At 30.0% G+C, this 26,343-nt stretch overlaps 2 protein-coding genes across 2 annotated transcripts; one reads left to right on the forward strand and one right to left on the reverse strand.

Moving 5' to 3' along the window:
• Positions 1–1,313: 1,313 nt before the first annotated feature.
• Positions 1,314–3,601, reverse strand: LOC102595353 (myb-related protein 330-like). The gene is made up of 3 exons (XM_006356438.2): positions 3,239–3,601; positions 2,855–2,984; positions 1,314–2,162 (listed from the first exon to the last, which is right to left on the reverse strand). The coding sequence occupies exons 1-3, from the start codon at positions 3,369–3,371 to the stop codon at positions 1,568–1,570; spliced, it is 858 nt and encodes a 285-aa protein (XP_006356500.1). The 5' UTR covers positions 3,372–3,601; the 3' UTR covers positions 1,314–1,567.
• Positions 3,602–19,164: 15,563 nt separating this feature from the next.
• LOC102584767 (cannabidiolic acid synthase-like 1) lies at positions 19,165–20,758 on the forward strand. The gene has a single exon (XM_015312942.1). It carries the CDS (start codon positions 19,172–19,174, stop codon positions 20,756–20,758), a length of 1,587 nt encoding a protein of 528 aa, XP_015168428.1. The 5' UTR covers positions 19,165–19,171.
• Positions 20,759–26,343: the final 5,585 nt, after the last annotated feature.

Consider the following 26,343-nt stretch of genomic DNA (forward strand, 5'->3'; position numbering starts at 1 on the left):
TTCTATTTTTCAAACACGTATCACGACATTAAAAATGATCTTTAGAAATAATTAATTAATGATAACAACTTAATTACGTCTTAATATGTAGTTTTAATGGTAATTAATATTTTTTTGTAAATATCTTTAAAGCCTATAACGACATTGAATTTATTGACAATTACCTAATGTTGGTATTAACAGTACGATTTGTTAATGTGTATTTTTATTATAGCTAAAGACATTTTTGTTATAGTGCATATAGAATTTATTAATTCAGCTGACTTTGTTGGCTCATAAATTTGTAGCCACTACCAGATCATTTACCAAACTTAAGTTTTATTATATGTTCACATTTTAATTGCTTACTCAATTGTCCCTTTATAAATATGCTCAGTTGATAAAATTATGTGCTTTTTTATTAGTCAAAATTAGAATCTATCACTAGATGAATTCCTTCAGATAAGATTTGGTTGGGTCGAATCTTGTCAATTCCATACTCAAAAGTTCTTTTAAAAAAATAAAAATTAAAAAATTAAAAAAAATAAAAATAAAAATAAAAATTGACTTTTGGAAAGAAGAAAAATAAACCATTCCTTGAATAATAATAATGATGCTATTATTATTTTCCAAAGTCAGATAGATAGTTAGAATATAACTTTCAAATTGAACCACAGTATATATGTGATTTCTCAGTTTTTTTCTAGCTTCTTTTTAAAATTATTTCTATAAGTTATATGAAAAAAATTAAATAATCTTGACTTTGTTACTTGGGAAAGTTTTCATCTTTTATATATGAGGAGAATAGAAGTAAACTGTGTGTGAAAAAGACACTTGTGATGAACTGGACCAAAGGAAAAAAAATTAATTTGGCTTTATCCTCACGGAATTTAGGTGAAAAAATGTCTTTTGCCAAACCAGAAAGACAATTATTGTGATGGACACTACTACGTACGCAGAAAATACCTCACATGACCAAATATATTGTTAGGTGAAATTTCTATACGATAATTGAAAAAGAAAGGAAACAACTCAATTATTATAAGTTATGGAACCTTAAAAGCACAAATCAAAACGATAGGTTACTATTCGAGTTTTGAAAAGTTTTGACTCGATTATGCTATTTTGTTATCTTATTTTTCTTACAAGTCTGCATTGAATACATTTTTGGACAACCGGTGCATTTTTTTTTATCACAATATTAACATGAGAGATTTTTTTTGAAATTATTAACGAAAGACATTTTATTGAATTTCAAATAATTTAAGAGCATTTTGACTCTTTTTCGCATTTTAAATTAACAACAATATATGGATTTAAAATTAAGAGAGAAATTAAATAGACTAAAATTGGAAAATTAAATACATATTCCAATTCATACCATGGTAAGTTGTTGCAACAAATGTACTACAAAGGTTTGTGAGTAGATGATTACAATTAGAAGGCAAAAAATGCAAAAGAAAAAAAAATTAATATCTAAACCTAAAACCCAAAACCCAAAATATTCACTTATCACAAAATGGTAAAGTAATATTTAAGAAAAAAAATTTAATACTAAGGTACTTAAATAATATCCAAAAAAGCCAGGTCAGCAATATCTGTAAAATCCATTTGTGTTTTTGCATTTGCCACACCACTGACCACCACCACCTTGATATCCAATTTGCCAACACAAACAAACCGTTTTCGCCACTGTCTCCGCCACCGGTACCGCCACGGTTGGCCGCGGTGCTACGGTGGTCAAGAAGTTGTATGAGGCCGTTGACTCTGGTGAAGAAATATGATCACTATGTAATGGCAACCCAATTGAAAGTTCAAGATTTATCATAACTTGTGAGGGTATTTTCGGAATAATAATTTCTAGTGGCTTTGTTTCCTCAGTAGTACCACTGTTGCATTTTGTTTCATCGTATGACGATGACATGGCAATCATAATATTGGGTTGTTTTTGGTCAACGTTGTTTGTGAAATCCATGTTGATGTTTTTGGTTGTGGTGGTGGTGGTGGTTGTGACCGCGGTGGTGATGGTGGTTGTGTGGGAGTTAGTGGCGGTGGCGTTGAGTGGACGGTGAGTTTGAGGATCAATGCCACGACTGATGAGCTTTCGTTTAATATGTGTATTCCAATAGTTCTTAATTTCGTTATCAGTTCTTCCAGGTAATCTTCCAGCTATAACTGACCATCTGCAGAGAAAATATTATTAGAAAATGTAGAATAAAAAGAAAAGAAGGAAATATAAATCAGTTACATTTATAGTTGGAGAATATCAACAAAAAATAAATTTTGTTTTGAGCTAAAGTTTTCAAATACTTGTTTTGTAAGAAACTTTTAAGCCATTGTTTTTTAAAAAAAATTGACTCTAGAAATAGCATTAACTGATCACTTTTTGACCATATTCAAAAGAAATGGAGTTATTGTCTTGAATTTTTAGTTGCACTGAAAAATGACTATTTGTGAATTTTGACCTGATTTAACAACTTTCAACCTTTTTGCCAATCACAAAATATTTCAAATTAGTTCAAAATAAAGCTTTGATTTAATTTTTGAATTTCTTTTTGTTTTAATAATTAAAAAGGACTTTAGAATCTAAAGATTTTATAGGTTTGGTATTTCAAGAAACAGAGAAGTCTTTCCCACTTGTTGAAAAAATTTACTACTACAACCACTTTTTTCTCTAGAACATTTTAGGTCTTCTTTTTTAACTTCTTAATGTGGTCCCAAATTAGCCAAACAAAAAAAAAACAATTTTGACTTTTTATTCCAATTTTCACACATTTTATGATACTAGGAGTACAACTTATAATAAGTAAAACTAAAAAATAAATTAAAATAGCAACAAAAAAAAAAAAGAAAAAAACAAAGATCATATACATACTTGTTTCCAAGCAAACTATGAAGTTTGATTATCAATTCATCTTCTTCTTCAGTAAAATTCCCTCTTTTGAGATCAGGCCTTAAATAATTTATCCATCTCAATCTGCAACTCTTTCCACATCTTGACAATCCTAAAATATTAAAAAAAATCATGAAAAAATTAAATATTTCACAAAAAGAAAAAAAAAAGTCTCAAATCTTTGGATCTTTTATCCACATCCATAATTATATTTTGATGTTGTTGTGGCAGCAGATCCAAAAATTATTAGATCCTCTTAATTCCGGAATTTAAATTTAATAAATTTAATTTTCACTATTATGTATAGAGAGCGAGAGACAAAAAAAAAAAATAAAAAATACAGTATAATTTTTCGATAATAAATACCTGCAGCTTTAGGGAGAGAACGCCAACAACCTTCACCATGAGCACGAATATAATTGATGAGGCGTTGGTCTTCTTCTTTAGTCCATGCTCCTTTATTTGTATGTGCTTTTTCACAACAAGGTGAACGTCCCATGCTTTGAATTTTTTGTCTTTGAGTATTCAAGGATTTGAGTTTTTGGTACTAATAGAGAAAAATCAAAGAGTTTGATAGTAGAGTCCTAGTTTCTCTTTCACTAGTTTATTTTTTGTTGTTGTTGATAAGACTAAAACTGTTTGGTACTTGTAGTCTAGTTTTCTTTTTTCTCTCTAATGGAGATGGGAGGGAAAAGGGGAATAGAAAGATATATATCTTGAGGGTGTGGGTGGGGTAGGCTTAACAAGTGTTAGGTAGGAGGTGTGGGGTAAAGCTTTTAATTTACTTATTGGAAGAGACTTTGGAACTATTCCCTTTTGTTAAATGGATGGGTCTTTCTTTTTTAGATTTTTCTTGGAGTTGGGGGTGGGGTGTGGGTGGTAGGGGGAGGCCAACAACATGTAACAACCATTTAAAATTGTTAGGACTGATCATCAAAGAATGTAATACAGTACCAAAAAAATTATTAGTCGTTTTTTTTGGATTGGCCCCGTAAGTGATGTGAATTCTAAATAATCAAATTTTAATGCGGTTATTGAGCACTGTCTAAGAAATTTATATTTTTTTATAAGGATTCGTTTGGTTAGAGTTAAGTTATCTCGTAATTAATTATCTTAATTAAATAGGGAATAAATTCATTTTAAAATTAAACATGAGATTATTTGTTTCCTTATCCTTCATACTAAACAAATTGAAGTGTAGAATATCGTTGAATTTAGTAAGGGTCTATCAGAAATAAATTTCTACACCATAAAGACAAGAAAATCGATATATAATACTAATTAAATTTATATTAACATCTCAAGTATTATTATTAGTATAAATAAATAATTTATATTAATAATATTAAAGTTTATTCATGTAGATAAATAAATATAGATTACTTGAAGTTTACATATACATCCTCCACTAGGAAAGTGGTGAAGAAAATGATGATATTGGTAAGGAAGGAAAACAAGCACATTTTTAGCGGAGCGGATGAGTTTGTTTCTTTTTTAATTAAAGTTTTATTTAAATTTTGACTATGATTATTTTTTTATATATAAGAAACATTTACCCTAAAATGAAATTCTACATAATATGTATTTTGATTAATCAAACTTTATTACGGATACCGCATACCATATTTTTAAACAAAAAGGGAGAGAAAGGAGATTGGATTTGGTAGGTAGATTTTCTTTTATGATGAGTTGTCCTTGTGGGTCTCCTCTCTCTTACTATCTCCTCTTTTATTTATTTATACCACTTGCACATTATCACTTGCCACGTGGACCGTACATGTGGTAGTTTGGAGTTGGCCCACTAAAGATATTCACCAATTTCAAAATAAATCAGAATATTATTTTGCGATAAATTTGAATTTTGTGATCTTAAATTAAAATATGTTAAATATATTAAAAGTGATAATTTTAAAAAATGAATTGAAGAGAAAAGTAAATAAATAAATATAAATAAAATGAATATCTTTTTAAGGAATGTGTAAAGAAAGAAAGGCAAGTCTTCTGAGACGGCAAAAATAATACCTATCAACTTAACTATATTTTGTTGTACAATTTTTCTTCGTCTCTACTATTTTTATTCAACGTTCGAAATTTATGCGGATTCTTATTAAAGAGGAATAAAACGTTTTTGAGGAGGTCACCATTATGTTTGAGCATTTATTCTAGTTTTAACTCTGGTTTAGGTACTTGATCTTTACTGTACTATATAGTTTTTCCATTTTTTTACACTTACTGAGAAAGAGGAAAATCGACATCACTAATCAAGAAATTATAGTGATTTGAATTTGTAATGCGATGATTTGAATGATAACATATAAATTAAGTGAAATTTTAAGTTTTTTTTAAAAAATATGATAGCACATCATACTTGTGTCTATGGATTTTTGTTACTATTTATTGTTTTTTTATACCTCAGTTATTATATTGTTTTGTTGTAGTTTTTGTTCTGTTACTAGCTGCAATTTTTGTAACTACTTGTTGTTTTTTATGTTTTTTTTTTTTTTTAAGCAAGTTCGCTAGGCAAGGTGTGCCTAAGGCTAGTTTTATTAATAAAATGAAAAGGATCTCAAAGAGAAGAGTACAAGCAAGGGGGCTAGACCTTACCTTACTAATTTTAATGAGGTTACTACTTTGGACCTTTTTTTTCATGCCAAGGTATGCATACACTCTACACTTCTCACACTTCATTTGTGAAACTATACTAAATATGTTACTATTGTTGATAGCACATTATAATTTAATAAAAATATACTATTACTTAGCACCCTATGATATGGAAGTGCCCAATTTATCCTGGCCTCTTAATTCATAAGTTTGGTTTCTCCTTATAATAAATAAACAAGAGAGGAATATAAAGAGAAGAAGATAATTTGGAATATATTAGAAACCGTGTTCTCAAATTTAATTTTTGACTGATACAATTGTAAAGAGAGTTTGATAGGAAATTTTCTATATACTTAATATTATTAAGGCAATTTAATTTCTCAAAAGTTTGTTCAATTTATGTTAAAAGAATAAGGGAAAAGGGTTTGAAAAATGCTCTTACTTTGGCCGAAATTGTTGTTACGATATCAAACTTTATGGAGTACTTTTTACCCTTGTACTATTTAATAGTGCATTTTAAAGGTATATATGTGCCCACGTGGACACGTTACTATTTATAATGATGAAATATTTATGATGTCCACGTGGGCACATATATACCGTTAAAATACACTATTAAATAGTATAAGGGTAAAAGGTCCTCCAAAAAGTTTGGTATCGTAACAACAATTTCGGTCAAAGTTGGAGTATTTTTCAGACCCTTTTCCCATCATTACTATGAAATTTCAAATGGGAAAAATTATACAAAATGTCAATTCAGCCATTTGTATCACCAAAAACTTAGCCGAATTTTCAAAATTATTGAAATTGGTCAAAATCATCTTCTTCTTTCTTTCTATTTCACCATTAATGGCTTCTAACCTCCTCCTTCTTCCTTCCAATTTCGCTATTAATGGCTTCTTTTCCTTCTTCCTTCCAATTTCGCTAGAGGACTTCATATCTAAAATTTGAGATTATTTAGAGGTGATTTTGAGTTGATCGAGATTGTATAGTTAGCGTATATTTCATATATAGTTAAACTATATTTAACTTTTTGAGCGTATCATAATGTATAATCAATGTATAACTTATGTATATGTGAGATATATTATACAGCTAGTGTATACTTTCTATGACCTTTGACAAGTTACATTACATAGTTAATGTATACATTCTACAATTTTTGGCTATTTTTAATGTAATTAAAAACATAACTATATTTATTATATATATATATATATATATATTTGAAATTAGCCTATTCCAAATTGAATGTTTGAATGTGATAGTTGCCAGTTAGTACTAGCGTTTGGCAAAGAACTGTCAAGTTAAACTGGATCGGCCCAACTAACAGTTTGTTCTACGGGCTTTATTATACAGGCTTCGCCTCACAAGCCCAATCTAGTGGCCTACAACTAGGGGTGTTCATATGTTGATCCGAGTCGATCATTGATCAAAATTGAAGTCAATTTTAATTTAATTAGTTTTTAAATTATTGAAATTAAATTACTTATAACATGCATTTATCGATTTTTGATTTGTTTATTAATCATACATGAAAATAAATCAAAAGATAAAGTGGAAATAGAAAAAACAAATATTTTTTTTGGCTAGTAAGATTATACATCATATATAATTACGGAGTTACACAGTTATGAGGCCTAGTGGCCTCTACATTATCGCCATAATTAGCGATTACAACTAGATTACCAAAATAGGCTAACTTATTACAAGTAGTCCTTAAAACTAGTTTAGTAGATATTACTCCTTGTTGGTCAGCCTTGATCAGAGTCATAGCATGATCTGGAGGAGTAGACATTATATTTTGCTGGACTTGTTGTATGAGACTTTCTTTCATAAATAAATTATAAACAAATTTTGATGAAAACATATAGATATTTAATATTATTCATAAAAAATAACATATTATGCATATATAGCTATAAGAAATAGGTATATAATTTTTCCGTTTAGATTTACTTATTTCTTTGAATTTTTTTGTTGAACAAAATCAAAATCAAATCAAATATTATTGATTTAAAAAAAATGTAAAATCAAATCAAATCCAAATAAAAATCAACTTGATTTAATTTAAATTAATTTTTATCCCACGAATATCTACTTTTTTTCTCCCTGTAGTGACTCAAGCACACAATATTCTTATACTCTTTCTATCTCTAATTATCTGTCCGTTTTTTAATTGACACATCTACTGAGAAATAACGATTGATATAGTAAATTTACCATTTTACCCTTATTAATTATAAAGCAGATAAATTAAAAATTTAAGAATTTCAATAAAGTTCTACCTTTTTCAAAATTAATTAATTGAGGGTATAGTAGGTAATTTTATTTTATTTTTGTCTTTTTTTGATTTGTCAAAATCAACAAGTAAAAAAGGAAAATTGAACAAGTAATTAGAAACAGAGGAAGTAATAGAAGGTGAAGGGTATTTATTATCTGAGCAATTCTTTAGTCACATTTTCTATTTTAGCGATTCAAACGCACAATCTTATAATAGAAGGTGGTGGATGGTTATCATCTGAGCGACCCTCTGGTCACATTTTCTAGTGTAGACTGAGTAAACATTAGGGGGGGGGGGGGGGGGGGGGGGGAGAAATGTAGTAGAAGCCGGCCATCTTTTTGATTACTAACTATTTGAGCCTCAGCCAAGGATGTAGTGCCAATAACTACTGTCAAAAAATTGTTCTACTTTATTGCCTTGGATACTTCCTAATCCAATTCTTATATGTAATATTTCTATCCTATAAATACTTCCTATTATATGGTCTCATCACATCAATCCTCCTAGCACATAATAGTAATTAAGCAAGCATGGCTACTACCAAAGTTATTGGTATCCTCTTTCTATGTGGTATGCCTTTTACTTATTGCACATATTTCTCTCTTTCCTTTAAGTAGTACATTTAGCACCAAAATTGTAGTTACTTCAAAAAAACATTTATTTAGATCAATGAAATTAGTGTTGCTAAAAATAAGAAGTTAATTAGAGTCAATGTAGCATTGTTGCATCATATATTCATTTGAATTCAGTATTTTCTATGCAAAATATGAATTAGTTAATGTGTCTCTCCATTTATTGTAAACAGTGATATTGCTACATGGAATATGCAGTGTGGAGTATGCAGAAGCAGCCAAGTTTTGTACCCAGAATTGTGATCCTAGAGTGTCATTTATGACTTGTCCATTTAGAGGACCTAATAAAAAGTCTTTTCCAAAATGTATCAACTGTTGTGGAGCATCCAAAGGCTGCAAACTTTTCAGTGAAGATGGTTCATTGTTATGTACTGGAACCTAATTAATATTATAATCACTACTATTACTAAACTTAATCAAATTAAAGTCATATTGGACTATGTATCACTAAGATGAGATCCCATTTAATGATACTGATGCTATTTTAATTTCCACTACTCTTTGTCTAATTAGAAGCATGATTATTTCTTCTTTAATTATAATTGTCTATCTTTTTAATACAAATTTAAAAACTTTTAGCCAATTGCAAATTAGTAAAATTGGGAAGCCGGTAATTAACCAATACTGTAAAGTTTACTATAAACAGTCCAGGACTAAAAATTTTCAAATGAGATCGATGATAAGTACTCTAATTTTGGTGCAAATTCTCGTATAAGATTCAGGCACAATCATCAATTTTTCCCACTATGTAAACGTACATGTCACATACTTTCTTTCACGATCTTGTAAGTTCAAGTAAAACACAAGATAGTTTTTTTAAAAGGGCTTTTGTATTGCTTTGGAAGATTGTTTACTTACTTGACCGACTTATAAATGAATGCCCATTTATTTATGCTATACACCTAGGGGCTAAAGTGTAAATAAAATTTGTTACACGAGTCCTTGCATATTTACAATTTAATTTCTCTTCTAGAATTCTCTACAAGTCTTCCAAGAATCTTCTAAGATATTCTAGAGTCTTCTCCAAACCTCTCTAAGACTCTAGATTCTTCGCCTTTAATTTTATGCCTAACAAAGTGGCGGGTCATGACGGATGAGACCAAAAAAGTATAAGAAAAAACGAGACTTATTGAAAATGATATTTTTTTGTATATAAAATCTTTAATAAAAGAAAACCATGTTTCAAAATTCTAAAACAATGGGACTTAAATTCTGATGGGGACAATACTCTTTTTTAAGGATGATCCTAGAAAACTGAAAATATATAGTTGATGGTACATATGGGTTGTAAGCTATTTTACTTCTCATTTACATTATTACATTACTTCTCATCTTGAAAATATATAGTTGATCCATCAAACATTTTCACTATAATATCCTAGAGTGTTCCATTTATGGGATGCTAAAACAAAAAGATAACCACAAAAAGAGGTAGCAATACAGACAAAACTCAAAAGGATTAGTCTTTCGTTGTAGACAAAAAGAGTTAGCAGCAACATTATTATCTGTATACTGTCATAGTTTTGACGTATATGCTAATGACTCATCTATCTCAAATACTCCTTCCGCTTCTTTTTAATTGTCATGTCTCACTTCTCGAGAATCAATTTAACTAATTTTCAAAGCTAAGTTAGATCACATTCATTCAATATTTTAAAATAAAATTTTAGATATTCAAGAACTATACGAAAAGTACTATAAATTGCTACTTCTTTCATATCAATATGATGAAAAAATATTAGTCAAAATTCATATCGTTTGACTCTCGAAAAGGAAACTATGATAACTAAAAATAACGAAAGTGAGTAATAATTATCTGACACATATAATTTTTTTAAAATATACTAAATTGTGAAGCATATGTAACACGTAAATTGAAACAGAGGGATAGTAAAAATCTTCGACCTTATACCACCTAGACAACTATCTACCTTATCTAAATTTAGAATGAATTTAAACCTCACGACAAGTTCTTTTATCCCTTTGTTTTTTAGTAACACTCGTTCACTATAAATAACTATATAGAATAACATCCAAATTCCAATAGTACGCAAAAAAATTTGGTCATGGCTATTCACCGAGTTGTTTTCCTTGCTCTCCTTCTTTTGTCCGGTAATATACTCTTATTCATCGTTTCAATCTATCTACGTAGAGTGAATCGATTATTTAATTATTATTAACATGCATGCATAATTATATATTGTAGGAACGTTTTTACTTGGAAGTAAAGTTGAATCAGCAGATGGAAAGGCTTGTACTAGGAATTGTGATCCAGATGTAGCTTATATGGTTTGCCCATCAAGTGGACACAGGATTATTAAACAAGTATGTGTCAATTGTTGCTCTGCAAGGAAAGGTTGCAAGCTTTTTCGTAAAAATGGATCTGTAAAATGTATTGGAAATTAATTAGGATTTGTCAATTAATTAATTACTATTAGCTAGAAGGGCCACTATTTAAATAGTTGTACATACCATAAGTATATACTCATAGTGTGTGGTATGTTAATGAGTGTGGTATTTGCCACTCCTAGCCTTGTTGTATTAAGCAATAAAATACAAGACATGAATATAGTCATCGTATATTATGGAAACTGTTAGTCATGAATACTTTCGAGTCGCTGCCCCTTAAACGAGCATAGTGAACTGTAATTGTGAAAAGATTGGAAGATCTGATCTAAGAGGGTGATAGCCATGTAGATTCATTTGCATGGTTTGATCCTCCCTAGTAAAAGGGATTGGCTTTTCGTTAAGTTGGTAAGTTTTCAAAATCCAATTAATTAATTAGTTCTCCTTATATACTCTCTCCGTTCGGATTTACTTGTCAAATAAATTCCTAATTTGATTTCTACTTTTACTTGTTATTTTTGACAAATCAAGAAAGGATAATTTTTTTCCTACTATACCCTTAATTTTTAAACATTGAGTTAAATGTCTTTGAAAAATATAATGAATAAATATGTTTGAGCCCATCAATTAATAGGGCTAAAGTGATAAACTCTGTACATCAATCATTATTTCGCAATAGGTGCGTCTAGTTAAATTTTGACTAGTAAATCTTAACAGAGGAAGTATAACTTTGTAATATTATAGTGAGAGATATAATGTGTGACACTCATACGGGGCAAGTCTACGCAGGAGAGGAGAGTATTATCACTTTAGACCAATTTTACATCGGAATAGGAAATTAAAGTTAATTAGAGACCTTGTAATAAGAATGAGTTGAAAATTAACTATCAAGGTGTTTGTTAGATCAAAACTGAAAGGATAAATTTACGTAGACTTATGTCACATCCCATCACATCACAGTTAAATTTTACGTCCGGATAGGGGAGGAAGGATCTAGAGTTGTGGAGAGGTTTGCGGAGAACTCTAGAACCTTTTAGATTATTCAAGAAGGCAATAACTTAGACTTTTCAAGAAAGTCTTTGGAAAATCCAAGAAAGTGTAAAGCATTCTCCAAGCAACATAAAGCCTTCTTCCAAAATTTTCTAAGTCTTTCCTTTCATTTTCTTAGCGATCTTGCATAAAAGACTTACTTGAGCTTACAAGATCTTGAAAGACTAGTGAGTAAGTTGTCAAGTGCTGCACGAAACTTTAGTAAGACTCTAAGTCCGTGACACTTAAGTTCAAACAATTATATTTTAACCGTTAAACCAATATACCTTACATCTGTGTGTAAATGAGGATCCTAGGCGATATTGTTGGTTGATGGGGTAGGGAATGAGATGAGATGCAACTATTGTTATATAGTTGTGTCAACAAAAGTTTTGATGCATCGATGAAAACTTATCACCTAACTGTAAACTTGGCACCTTAACCATGGCACCCGCTTAGTTGGCCACGGGTGTCATGGTTAAGCTCAGAGGCGGACCCACTCTATAATTAAGGTAGGGGTGCACGTGCACCGGTTAACTTTGGGAAAAATTATGTATATATGCATATATCTGTTGACACCCAATTTTGACCCTCCTCGATAATAATTAATTTTCGAGCTTCTCAATTTCCAAACGATTTAAAATAATTAGTTTCATAAAATTCAAATATCTCTCGAGGTTACTTTAAGTAAGTCTAGTATAGTCTTTTTATAATTATATGTGTAATTAGTGTTTCTCAAAATACTCGAAAATTGCCTCAAAAAGATTTTAATTTTAGTAGGTACTTTATTAAATTAGTTTAGTTTAATTTATGGCTATAATTTTGAATTACTTAGTTTATAATTAAACTAACTATTTTTATTCCGTTAAAATTAAGAAGCTCGTTAATTAATTTATATTAATTCATCTTATTTAATTACTAGCCGAATTTTACTAAATGAATTCAATTTGGCTACATTCCTAATTCATCGGCTAAATTCGTAATGCAATTAACCACTCAATTCGATTAAAATTGTAACTTACTAGCCATTACTTTTACCTCACTAATAGGACCAATCTTTGGGCTTTTATCTTACAATTTTCAGCTGCCCAACTCTTCCAAACCAGCCCAAATCAGTAAGGCCCATCAGCAATGCATTTTCCAGCAACACCATACGTACATCAGCCCACAAAACAGAGAAAAACCCATTCCAAAATAACCCACCAGCTGTACATCAACAATACATGCACCGGCCCACCCCATACGTGTGTTTTTCTTCTCCAACGGAAGATGCGAAGTCCAGCAAATTCGAAACCCATCCCCAGTCCACAAAGAGACCCGAAGACAACAACAACAGCTAGCGGAACAACACATGGAAGAACAGAACACGAAACAGTACTCTGCTCCTCTTTGTCTCCTTCCTCAACGTCTCTCTCCAATTAATGTCGCAGCAGCATGCGTTTCTCCCTTTTTCCTCTTTGGGAATGGGGCGAAATTTCAGAAAAAGGTTGTTTCTCCGAAATTGTGAATGAAATTTTGAGTTTGAATCAAATTTGGGCCCTCGTTTCTGCCCGTTTTCGTCCGTTTCCCCCCTATTTTCGAACCCTTTTCCCTTCTATATAATGACTTTTATTCACTGTTTGAAAGGGGAGATTTTTTGGGAGTTGGAAAATTTTGGGAGAAAAATTTAGTTGAGAAAAACTTAGTGGGGGAAAAAGATTAGAGATTTTTTTCTTGGTGGGGAAATTTTTTAACCAAGAGCATCAAAAAAATAAATAACTAATATCTACTAAATACGCTACAAGGAAAACAGAGGAGGTACTCATTTTTGTGTTTTGGGTTTGATATCCTTGCTCAAATTTCTTGGCTATCGTTTGTGTTTGAGTTTTGTGTGGTGAAGGTCACTATTCCAGCTCGTCCCGTCCGTGTTCGCTGCCCAAGGAAAGGTGACGATTTCGCCCTTATTCCGTTTACAACTCTTCCTTCTTTTCAATCTTTGTATATATAAGATGATCTTGCATAATTAGTTGTTTTCGTTAAGATTTCTTTGTTGTTAGAGAATGTTCGTATTTCCTTGAAATATAAACTGAATACCAGCATCACTTCTTCAAAATGCTTAGTCGTAATGGTTTTTCGTGTTGCTTCGAATTTGATTTAATGACTCGCTTGCCATGGCTAATATATCGAATGCTCCTCATACCCCATTCCCGATTTGTTTGGTGAGTATGGGCTGTTCTGTTGCTTGCTTTGTGAGGTTACCTTTCGTCTTCCATGGATGTGATCATTTCGGAATGTTCCCCTGATGTTTGGAGGCCGGCATGTCGGTATTATATCGGTATAGCTTTCATATGCCTAATTTCTCCCCTTATGGTTACATTGTGTTTGCTTGCTTGCCTAAATAATGGTTTGGCTTTATTCATGTTTGTCTCCTAAATCAAATCGGTTTTGTCTCCGTTATTAAATGAGTCATATATTCATGTTTGTCTCCTAAATCAACTCGGTTTTGTCCCCGTTCTTAAAGATGTCATGGTTCATTTCCTTTCCTGGTTGTTTATGCGTATTAAGCAAGGATTAATTTTTCTTTTGTGTTCAAGTTAACTCTTATAAGCATAAACTTGTTTATTTAAAGACTTAGTCTTATTCCATTAGTGCATAGGTTGCTACTGCCTTTATTCTTTAGTAGTATAAAGCATTGTTTAGGCATTTCTTCATGGTTTTGTGGTCAGCTATGTGTTAGGGGGGAGATTTGTTTGAATGTGGTGATTTAATTTACTTTAAATTAGCTTTGCCTCACTCTTTAGTTTTCAAACTCAATTTTTCTTACTCTCACATGTTACATTTCAGATCTAATTATATCGATTCCCACCTTGTTAAATGCCTCAATTCATGTGCTTCATTTTATTCATCCGATTGTTGACATTTCTGATTTGAAAGAGTGTTACTTTCTTTATTGTTTGCTTTCTATCTTGCCTTGGGGAGTTCAAGTTTGGCTAATTCTAAGTTTACTTGATCTACATGTCTCTAAGGTGGTACATTAGCTTTATGCTTGGTTCTTATTTATTTATTTGCTTCCTATGTTAAAACTTTTCATTCAGTTTGATTTTAGAAAATTTTCCAGCATGTTTATTGCTTTGAGATTAAAGTTAGCATATTATGAGCATTGTTTTCTTCGTTTAGTCAATTCTTTAAAGCTCCTGACATATCCATTAGTTTTGGATTATTTGTTAGTATAGCCTCATTCCTTTCACTTTATATATTTTAGCATATCTTTTCTTTGTTTTCTCAGATTATGTATTAACTCTTTTTCCTTTGTTTCCTTTGCATGTAAAAAATTTGCTCCGAGTCTCTTTTCGACTCGATCTCCTCTCATTCACTCCTCATGTTGAATTGGGCCATGGAAGCCCAATTTTCCTCTTTCCGAGTCAACCATCCACTAAAATCGACGAACAGGTCCCGAAATTGGAAGAAGCAACCGATCGAGAAATTGAAAAGATTGGGTCAAAAGGCCCACTAAGTTGTATTTTGTTATGTTTGGGCCTAAGACCTTTTACTTCCATTATTATTATGTGTTAGTTATTAAGACAGGTACCAAATGCAAGAAGTGGGCCTAAACCCTCGCGGAAAATTAGTTTATCTTAGGACAGGTGCAAATGGGCCAAAGGCCCAAAACTAAAATCAGGCCCAAGTGCTGGCTCAGGCGGACAGGAAAACCAGATTTGGGCCCAAGTCCTTTCTTTTCTTTTGCTTTATTGTGTTTGCTTATTTGCCGATATCTGCTATTAATCGTAAGGTTTTAAAAAATTCAAAATCCCCAAAAGACACGCATTTTGAATTAATCACTTAACTAAATTATTCGTCTTTTACTTTACTTAAATAATAAATAAATAATTTTACAAAAATACTTCACTTAGATAATATTTCAATATTTTTCTTTTTCTCCCTTAAAATGGTCCTAAAATTGTTCAAATTCAAATAAAAATTAGCCAAATAGTTAATTATTGGATAACTGCATATTAGCGGGCATTTCGGGTGCTTTCAAACCATTCCCGAAATGCTAATAAGAACCCCGAACCCCCTTTGAATATTTTCATTAGATTTTTGTTTTAATCTTTTGAAAAAGTAGTTTTCTTGATTTTTCTTAAAAATTAAGTGGCGACTCTTAAAATCAGTCTAAAATTATATTTTTAAATAAAACAATATCTATCTTGAGAAAGTGGTATAATTTTTAGGATATAATTAACTATGCATCCATAAAGAGTATATGTGAGTTATTGTGCCTCCAGTACAAGTTAGAGTAACACCCACAAGTTTCTTTATTTTTATTTTAAGTTTATGTAATATTGATGCACCCGAAATTTTCAAATCATGAGTTCCCCTCTGGTTAAGCTGTTGTATCGTTGCATTTTTTGTGGATAAAATTTCCCCTGCACTCTTTAATTCCATGTTGCTAATTAATTCCCAACATAATCACTGTTGTTATTATGTATGAAACAAATTAAATCAAGACATGTTTAGTAGCAATAATTAGTTCAAAAAGTTACAATTTTCCCCATATTTCCTCAAGGAATCAATTTCCTCATTTATAAGAATTTTTTCTTTCTCAGAGAACATACTTTATTTTTTAATCAATCAAACGTGAAAAAGTAAGAAATATTTTCTAAAGAAAGAAGTAGTGAATTCGTCAAAGACAAATATATTTGATATGATTTCTTTTTAACCCTTCCTTAAAGCTCTTAGCTTTTTCACCTTCTTGACAACATGAATTCACAGTCTTAAGATCAAAGGTGGAAGGTACTTATTATTATCCGACTAGTCCCATCAAATATGTTTTACATGAGAAAGTTTGTTTGTCAGAAAAAATATATTATTTTAACATATGTTGATAATAAACATCTTAAAAATCTCATAAACTCATGAAATACTCACAAAGAGATCAATATGTGGTCGGATTCCTTTTGACGAGTAAATACTTTAAGTTATTTTTATCTCTGTAACCTATATTTTAAAAAGGTTTAATATATCAATAAGTTCTTAAATTTGCTGACTTATTTCATATAGACATTTGAATTACTGTTTGTTTCAATTGAATATCTTAAGTTCCTATTAAACATTATAAATTCAAGTTTTGAAAATATTTCCGTTCCTGTTCTCAAGTGCTTATTTTATTTCAACTGGAGAAAAGAAAAGAAATATATAGCATCGATAAAATTAGTTAAAAATAATTAACCACCTCATGGGGTAATCTTTGTTTTAAATGCGGCAAATAATATATACATGTAATTCAACAATAACTTAAAAGTATTCTCTATCTCATTAAGACATTAACTAATACTCCATATGGATTAAGACAAATAAACAAATCAAAATGACTTGGTCAATGGCTCAATGCTAATATTAAGAAAACTAACATTTCTTTTCTTTTATGAATCTATTTTCTCTAATAATAATAATATCTTCCATACGGTATACAAAATTTTCATTTTTTTTCCTAATAATTAAGTAGGCAAATATTGTAAATTTAGTCCTAGTTACAGAAATAAAAAAATTATGAATTGAATTTAATTTTGAGTAGGCAGAACCATTCTGTTTTGGTTCTTCTCCACAGGTGATCCAAAAAAATTTTTTGTTGAAGAATTCTTTGATTACAAATACCCCGAAAAGAGAAAAGAAAAAAACCCCATAATTTTAAAAGTTTTTAAAGTCAATTTTGAAATTTGAAAATAGCTTAGTGCAGAAGAAAATCTAATTCTCAGCGAACTTATCCTTGAAAGAATCAACAAATTATACACGAAGTTTCATTAATTCAAAGTGAGAATAATCAAATTTCAATTTTATTTAAATATCAATTGTTAATAAGCCTAGACAATTGACCAATTGATCAAACCAACTTGTCATTTTTATAGGGGTCGAAGGAATATTTTAAATATCTTCTTTTCTTAAAATAATTTGTGTGCTTGAATTGTTTTAGAAAAAAAGTTTATTCGAAAGAAAGTGGAGAAATAATTTATAAACACCTATTCTAAAAAAATACTATCAAAGACGGGTTTAAGTTTTAACTATGAAAATTTTCTTATAATAGAGCACTTCTCCCGAATAAATCTTATGTAACGTGAATCTCGAATAGTCGGACTCCAATAGAAAGAGAGCACTTAAAAAAAAACTAAAGTTATTTTCCAAAAGCAAAGCTAGTTTGCTTTTCCTTTTTTTTTCCCTTTTTAATTAACTTTGGGTCACTTTTATTGAATATTTAACGAAATAAAATAAAACATCACTGAGTTAGTTTGGTTTTCAGATCAAATACGATTGTTTTGTTTAGTTAGCACCTTCTATTATTAATTACTCTATATATTATATATAGACTACTCACATGTCACATGTGTATTAAATGGCCTCTCAGAAAATATCAATTAATTAAAGTTAGATATGGATCTTTTATACATAGAATAAAAAACTCTCCCGTGTTTGATTATGATTTTAATATAAAATCAGGTATTCAAAGACTATTTATAGGCTAATCTCCTTAAAATGTGGATTCAAAATATTCAAATAAAATATGTTACTTGTTGTAATAGATAAAGATAGTTGGATAATGAATATTTTTTTCAAGATAATGTTCCTACTTTTTGAAAAAAAAACAATGTATTTTAAAATCTTTTCTCTATACCGGCCAAAATATATAGTTTCGAACTATCGATAAATTGGATTTTCACAACCTACCCATTATAGTCAGTATAATCTTTAAACTGCAATATATATAACTTATTAAATTACCGATTTATAACCAGAAAGATTACTGTTACCCAAAATGCTAGTGCCTAGATTACAAAAAGAATTTAAAATATCAAACCAGTGAACTTTTCAATTTCTGAAAACCAAAAACAATTACCCTTTGGTTGCAACCAAGGTAGAGTAATGACTAATGCCAAAAAAGATCAACCCAAACAAAATACTCCTCATGTCCTAATTTATGTGACACATTTCTTTTTTGACAATCAAACAGTTTAAGGTTGACCGGGAAATTGTACATGAAATCTTCAATTTTTTTGAAATGAAATTTATATATTTGTAAACTACGTAAAAAGTACTATATAGTCACAATAATTGACAATCCAAAATATTTAAAAGATATATAAAACAAATTTACCATCAAAGATAGACTTGTTTAAATCTCAAAATTCGAAATGTACGCAAAAATTGGGGCGGTCGGAGTACTATTTTTCTAATGACTATTCTTTGTTTTGTGGTCTTATTTCTTTTTCATTACAAATTACAACCATGTGTATACCTTTCAAACGCATATGGTTTTTTATTGAAAGTTAAACTAAACAATTAATTAGCTCCTCCCTCACTCATTTTATGATTATAAATAGAAGGGGATTGCAATTTCATTTCCATAACACAAACTATACTACAATCTCAAGCAATATGAAAATTTCTTTGTTTTCCTTTCTTTTACTACTTCTTGTTCTCTCATCATCTTCATGGTCAACATTAGCTGATAATCATGAAGCATTCATCCAATGCTTATCTCAAAGTAACAAAACATATTACACACCAAATAACTCTTCTTTTTCATCAATCCTTCAATTCTCCATACAAAATCTAATGTTCAATACAACTGAAACTCCTAAACCTCTTGTGATTGTCACCCCAGTGAGTGAATCCGAGGTCCAACGAGTCATTCTTTGTGCTAAGAAAACTGGGATGCATGTTAGGGTTCGTAGTGCAGGACATGATTATGAAGGCCTTTCTTATGTCTCTGAGGTTCCATTTGTTATAGTTGACCTTATCAACCTTAGAACAATCAATGTTGATGTCAATGATAAGAGTGCATGGGTTGAAGCTGGATCAACTATTGGTGAACTCTATTATAGAATCGCGGAAAAAAGCAAAACCCTAGGGTTTCCGGCTGGTGTTTGTCCAACGGTTGGTGTTGGTGGACATTTTAGTGGAGGTGGTTATGGTACTATGATGAGAAAATATGGCCTATCAGCTGATAACATTGTAGATGCACGATTGGTTGACGCGAATGGGAGGATTCTTGATAGGGTTTCCATGGGGGAAGATCTATTTTGGGCAATTAGAGGAGGTGGTGGTAATACTTTTGGACTTGTCCTTTCATGGAAGATCAAATTGCTAGATGTTCCTGAGAAAGTAACTGTTTTCACACTTGACAAGACATTGGAACAAAATCTCACTAAGCTTATTCATAAGTGGCAAAATGTTGCTCCAAGATTCCATGAAGATTTGTTCATTAGGATCATAATTCGTAGAGTGGACTCAAGTGATCAAGGTGGTAACAACAAACAAACAATTGTAGCTTCATTCAACTCTTTATTCTTTGGTGGAATCGATCGATTACTTCCCATCATGCAAGAAAATTTCCCTGAATTAGGGTTGAGAAGAGAAGATTGCATTGAGATGAGCTGGATAGAGTCTATAATGTACTTTGCAGGGTTCCCAATAGAGGGATCTTTTGATGTCTTGCTAAGTAGGGTTCAACCCACAACACGTTACTTCAAGGCAAAATCAGACTACGTGTATCAGCCAATTCCAGAGGGAGGTCTTGAAGGAATATGGAGATTCTTCTTTGAAGATGAAGCTCAATCATCTTATATGATCTTGACTCCATACGGTGGGAGGATGGATGAGATTTTACCATCCGATATCCCGTTCCCCCATAGAGCTGGGAATCTATACAAAATTCAACATTTGGTGTATTGGGATAAAGAAGGAGAAGAAGTAGCTGAGAGGCATATAAGTTGGATAAGAAGGCTTTATTCTTACATGGCTCCTTTTGTTTCTATGTTTCCAAGAGCTGCTTATGTCAACTATAGGGATCTTGATATTGGAATGAACAACAAAAAGGGATATACAAGCTATATGCAAGCTAAGGTTTGGGGGATGAAGTATTTCAAGAATAATTTTGATAGATTGGTTCATGTGAAGACTAAGGTGGATCCTTCAAACTTCTTTTGGAATGAACAAAGCATTCCTTCACTTACTTCATAGAAGAAGAACAAAGGTGAATGAAGTTATCTAGTCTAGTGTATTTTTATTTTTATGTAATTTGCTTGTTATTTGAAATTATAGTATTATTGGTTGATAATAAAGGTTGTTTAATTTAATGTATTGTTAATAGTTTTATTTCTTACATATTTGATTTTGAATTTTTCTCAATATTAAATTATTAGTATCAACTTGTTGAAACACCACGCTTGGGAGTGTCTATTTTTCTTATTTGAACATTCACTCCCATTATATTATAGTTTTAAATTTTTGGAAAAAGTCTTTTAATATTTTAAATTAATTTGCTCTTGATGAGGGTGTAGACAATAGAATGACTAAAAGTATTAATTTTCTGAAGGTGCAATAACTTACTAAATTAACTTATCATCATTGTCCATTGATAGTATCTTAATAACCAAAGATTTATACGAAGTTTACTGTAAAATGATCTAAGCCTTAATCAAGTACAAGTATATATGTACTCTAATACTTTTCTTTTGTTAGGGACATTTTCTGTATTTTACTATTAAAATATTGTGTGGAATGCTTTGGTCTCTAAATTGGATGCATTCCTTAAAAATTTCCAAGGAATCAGCATTGCTCACAATGACAAAATTGCTTTGTATTGTCACTTTCGATCGAAAATCAAACTATTTGATTTTTTTTTATCGTGTATTCAAACATAAAATCTCTTAGATATTTGAAAACTAAAAAAAATAAATACTACAAGTCATATAATTTATGTTATAGATGTTGAAATGCTAGCCACATATATGTGTCTGTGATGTGCAATGACCAAACCCTTGAGCCTTTTTAAGAAATGGTTGCTTCTAGGGAGGTCACGTAAGTCTTTATATTTTTAACTGTCAAAATTGCCCTCAATGCAATTTTTTATTGTCACCAAAGTAACCATATGTTGAAACCATGACTTCTATAATATAAAAATGTTAGTTTTCTTACTATTAATTAGCACTGACCAAGTCACTTTGATTTGTTTATTAGTCTTCATCCATATGGAGTATTAGTTAATGACATAGTCATTATCAATCTAAGTAAAGATGTAGATAAGGAATTAAGTGTCTGATGTGGAACTTAATTAGATAAGAGAATACTTTTTGTTAAGTTATTGTTGATATATATTTAAACAAAGATTACCCCATGAGGTGGTTAATTATTTTTAACTAATTTTATCAATGTTATATATTTCTTTTCTTTTTCCCAGTTGAAATAAAAGAGCAGCCCATGAGGCTTCTGACTAAGTTTATGTTTGTACTGAAAGTGTAAGAAAATTACATTATCCATATATTATAATTAAATATATTTTTTTTATAAAGTTAAGTCATTCAAAGACTATATATTGGGTAGTCTCTTTAAAATGTGGATTCAAAATCTTAAAATAAAATATATTACTTGTTATAATAAGTAAAGATAATTAGATAATGAAATTTTTCATCAAGATTATATTTCTGTAATAGACCTTTTAAAAAAAGCAAATGTATTTTAAAATCTTCTCTCTATACCAAAATATATATTGCACCGGTAAACAAATTCAATTTTCACAATCTCTACCCATTATATTCTGTATATTTTTTAAACTGATTAATATATATAACTTATTAAATTATCTGTTTATATCCAGAAAAATTATTGTCTACCAAAAATAGTGCCCAGATTGCCAAAAAAATCATTTCTGAAAAAGTCAACCCAAACAAAATCCATCGAGTTGATTCCAAGCACAATTGGTGGTCTTGATCTGGATGATTATTTGACTATTCTTCTTTTGTGGTCTTGCTTTTTTATTTTTTTATTATAGAAAGTCAAACCAAAAAAAACATATAAAAGGGGATTACAATTTCATTTTCATAACACAAACTAAACAAAATCTCAAGCAATATGAGAATTTCTTGGTTTTCCTATCTTTTACTACTACTTTTTCTCTCATCATCTTCATGGTCAGCATTAGCTGATAATTTCATTCAATGCTTAGTAACCAAACATATTCCTCTAATATTTACACACCATATTATAACTCTTCTTTTTCATCAATTCGTCATACAAAATCTAAGGTTCAATACAACTAAAACTCCTAAACCTCTAGTGATTGTCACCCCAGTGAGTGAATCCGAGGTTCAACGAGTCATTCTTTGTGCTAAGAAAACTGCGATGCATGTTAGGGCTCGTAGTGCAGGACATGATATATGAAGGTCTTTCTTATGTCTCTGAGGTTCCATTTGTTATAGTTGACCTTATCAATGCAACCTTAGAACAATCAATGTTAATGTCAATGTTAAGAGTGCATGGGTTGAAGCTGGATCAACTATTGGAATGAACAACAAAAAGGGATATATGCAAGCTAAGGTTTGGGTGATTAAGTATTTCAAGAATAATTTTGATAGATTGGTTCATGTGAAGACTAAGGTGGATCCTTCAAACTTCTTTTGGAATGAACAAAGCATTCCTTCACTTACTTGGTAGAAGAAGAACAAAGGTGATCAATGAAGTTTTGGTGGAACAAAAGATCATTATTAAAAAAAATCAAGGCACTTGATAAGACTTGCGTAGTGATTCTTTTTATGTAATTTGTTTGTTCTTTGAAATTATTGGTTGATAATAAAGGTTGTTTAATTTAATTTATTGTTATGGTTTTATTTCTTACATATTTGATTTTGATTTTTTCTCAATATTAAATCATTTCTAGCAAATTGTTGAAACACCACGATTGGGACTTGGGAGTGTCTCTATTTTTCTTATTAGAACATTCACCCCATTATAAGTTTTCTTTTAATAATTTTGATTGATTTTCTCTTGACGAGGGTATTATATATTATATATTATATAATATAGGATGACTAAGAGGACAAGTATTAATTTGCTGAAGGTGGAATATCTTACTAAATTAACTTATCATCAATATTAGTAGCTTAATTACAAAAGATCTAAGGAATCAGCATTGCTCACCAAAAAGAAGTTAGGTCAACTTGGGCGGGTTAAGTTATATATGTTGTATGGCCATTTCGATTCAGCCCATCTTAATTAGTTCAAGTATACTTTAAGAAGGGATTGTGCATTGACTTCATAAATAGCTTTAGTTTGGATCATACTTATGACTAGTAATTATATTTTTCCTAATTACAATACATAACATCAATTTTTAGAGAGGACAAGGGTGAGCTAGATTGAGAGAGAAAAAGTACAGAGGCGGGGTGAGATCGAGACAGAGGAGAGAAGTGAACATATTGTATCACATATCCAACAAGTATCTCATTTGAAATTGAGATACACATATACGCAGATACACCTACACAATCTCCTCTCTCTCTCACTCTCTCAATTTCACTCGTCTCTCTCCTAATCTTGTACACAGATACACATTGATTTTGAAACTGAAACATAGATATATAAATATACATTGTATCATCCCCAAATAAATACGCAAGTACAATCAGTATTATTTTTTTGTGATACACAAATTTTAAATAAATGAATACGGTTTTTGAATATGATTGTATCATCCCTAAAATAAATACAACAAGTATATTTTTTTAATGATAATAGTTGTATTAGTTTCATTTCGATTTCAGTCTTATAAAGTTATATCATTTTTTTTTTCTATTACACAAATATAGTTTTTTTCTGATATATAAATACAATTGGTTGTATCATTATGTATTAATCAAAGAAGATATAATTTGATAATAAATGCATTATGATACACACATGCAATTTTTTCTGATACGTAGTATAAACAACTAAGGAGAATATCTCCCATTTTAATGGTTCTGAGAATTTACAGAAATTTAATCAATATTATTTTCTCCATTTTAATTTATATATCTTTTTTTTTAGTTTGTTAACATTTTAATATATTTATTTTTGTTGAGTTCTGGACAATTTGTATATTTTCCTTTATAGGCTTAAGTTCTTTATAATTGGAGACCTAATAGAAACAACAGTTGGCTCTCTTAAATTAGTTACTCTGAATTACCATGTTTGTACGTTAATCAATCTATCTAATCTTGTTTGTGTGTATTTAGTATTTGATTTCAACATTTTAAAAAAAAATAAGGTACATATATTCAGAAAATACATTAAAAAAAACAGTATACTATATAAAAAGAAGGATCCTGCTCCTCTCCATTTTCCCAAGTTCATGCTTGGATGTGAGACACGTGGCATAGGTAAGAATTAATGGCTAAGATTTGATTGATTAAAATAAGATTCTAATTATAATTTAGATAATTAATATTTCATAAAAATAGTAATGTCACAATCATACAAATATATTATCTTGTCCATAAATATATTATAAATTTTTTTCTCTTTTTTTTAAATTTTTTTTCTCTGCGAGTATTTACGTTCTGTTTTTTTATTGCAATTTTGAACTTTCTCTTTAAAATTGGATATCACATATAATTAATAGCAAAAATACTCATAGGAAAAAATAATATAAAAATAGACAATATTTTATAACATATTTAGAACAATAACAAATGATAATACTAGCAGGAAAAAAATTAGAAAAAAGAGAATTTTTTTTTATAATATATTTATGGAAAAGATAATATATATGTATGGTTGTGGCATTACTATTTTTATGAAATATTAATTATCTAAATTATAATTAAAATCTTATTATAATCAATCAAATTTTAGCCATTAATTTTTATCTATGCCATGTATCTCACATCCAAGTAAGAACTTGGAGAAAATGGAGAGAAGAGAAATGGAGAGAAGCCGGATCCATAAAAAAAGTAATGTTAGTTTTCTTAATATTAACATTGACCACGGCATGTTAATTTTCTTATTAGTTAATGACATAGTCATTGTCAATCTAAGTAAAGATGTACAAGGAATCAAGTGTCTGATGTGGAACTGTTTGGATAAACATAATGTGATAGATAATACATTTAACTTATTGTTGAATTGCATGTATTTATTTATTATTAGAAAAATCTCTATATTATTTGCAACACTTAAAACAAAGAGCAGCCCATGAGGTGATTAATTATTTTAAACTAATTTTTATTGATGTTAGTATTTTTTTTCTCCCTTTTTTCCAGTTGATATAAAAGAGCAGCCCATGAGGCGTCTGATTGAGTTTGTGTGTAAAATTTGCATTATCCCTATAATTAAATATATTATAGTATGATAGTTATTAATTTACTATGATGTTATTAGTGAATAAGATTTAAACTCTATTAATTAAGGGGCACTTATTATGAGACCTTTGAATTTATGATTATATATAATTTGTGCACCTAATTTGAATACAATTATATTCTTTTTATTCAATTTTAGAGTATTGAGTCTGTTATCGAAGTTTTTTTGAAAACAATCTTAATATTTCCATGAGATAAAAGTAACGTCTGCATACACTATACTCTTTTTTCAGATTCCACAAATAAAATTATATTATATATATTGTTATTGTTGGCTCTAACTCCAGACTCACTAACATGTTTCAAGAAGTTCAATTATTTCTTGGATGGAGAAGGAGTGACCAAAACATTAATATATGATCATGGTTTGGTCTCTTTCAGTGTTACGTTGTTTATTCAATTAGATATTTGGTTAGTAATTACAAATTT

The sequence above is a fragment of the Solanum tuberosum genome, unplaced genomic scaffold (genome assembly GCF_000226075.1).
Source record: "Solanum tuberosum cultivar DM 1-3 516 R44 unplaced genomic scaffold, SolTub_3.0 scf00222, whole genome shotgun sequence".
NCBI classification, from domain to species: Eukaryota; Viridiplantae; Streptophyta; class Magnoliopsida; order Solanales; family Solanaceae; genus Solanum; species Solanum tuberosum.

Bases quoted from the DNA above. Each gene is read 5' to 3' on its own strand.
- LOC102584767 (XM_015312942.1), top strand. From the start codon at position 19,172: ATGAAAATTTCTTTGTTTTCCTTTCTTTTACTACTTCTTGTTCTCTCA.
- LOC102595353 (XM_006356438.2), bottom strand. From the start codon at position 3,371: ATGGGACGTTCACCTTGTTGTGAAAAAGCACATACAAATAAAGGAGCA. The intron at 2,985-3,238 runs GTATTTATTATC...TTAATATTTTAG, and splicing joins TTCTCTCCCTAAAGCTGCAG to GATTGTCAAGATGTGGAAAG. The intron at 2,163-2,854 runs GTATGTATATGA...TTTTCTCTGCAG, and splicing joins CATAGTTTGCTTGGAAACAA to ATGGTCAGTTATAGCTGGAA.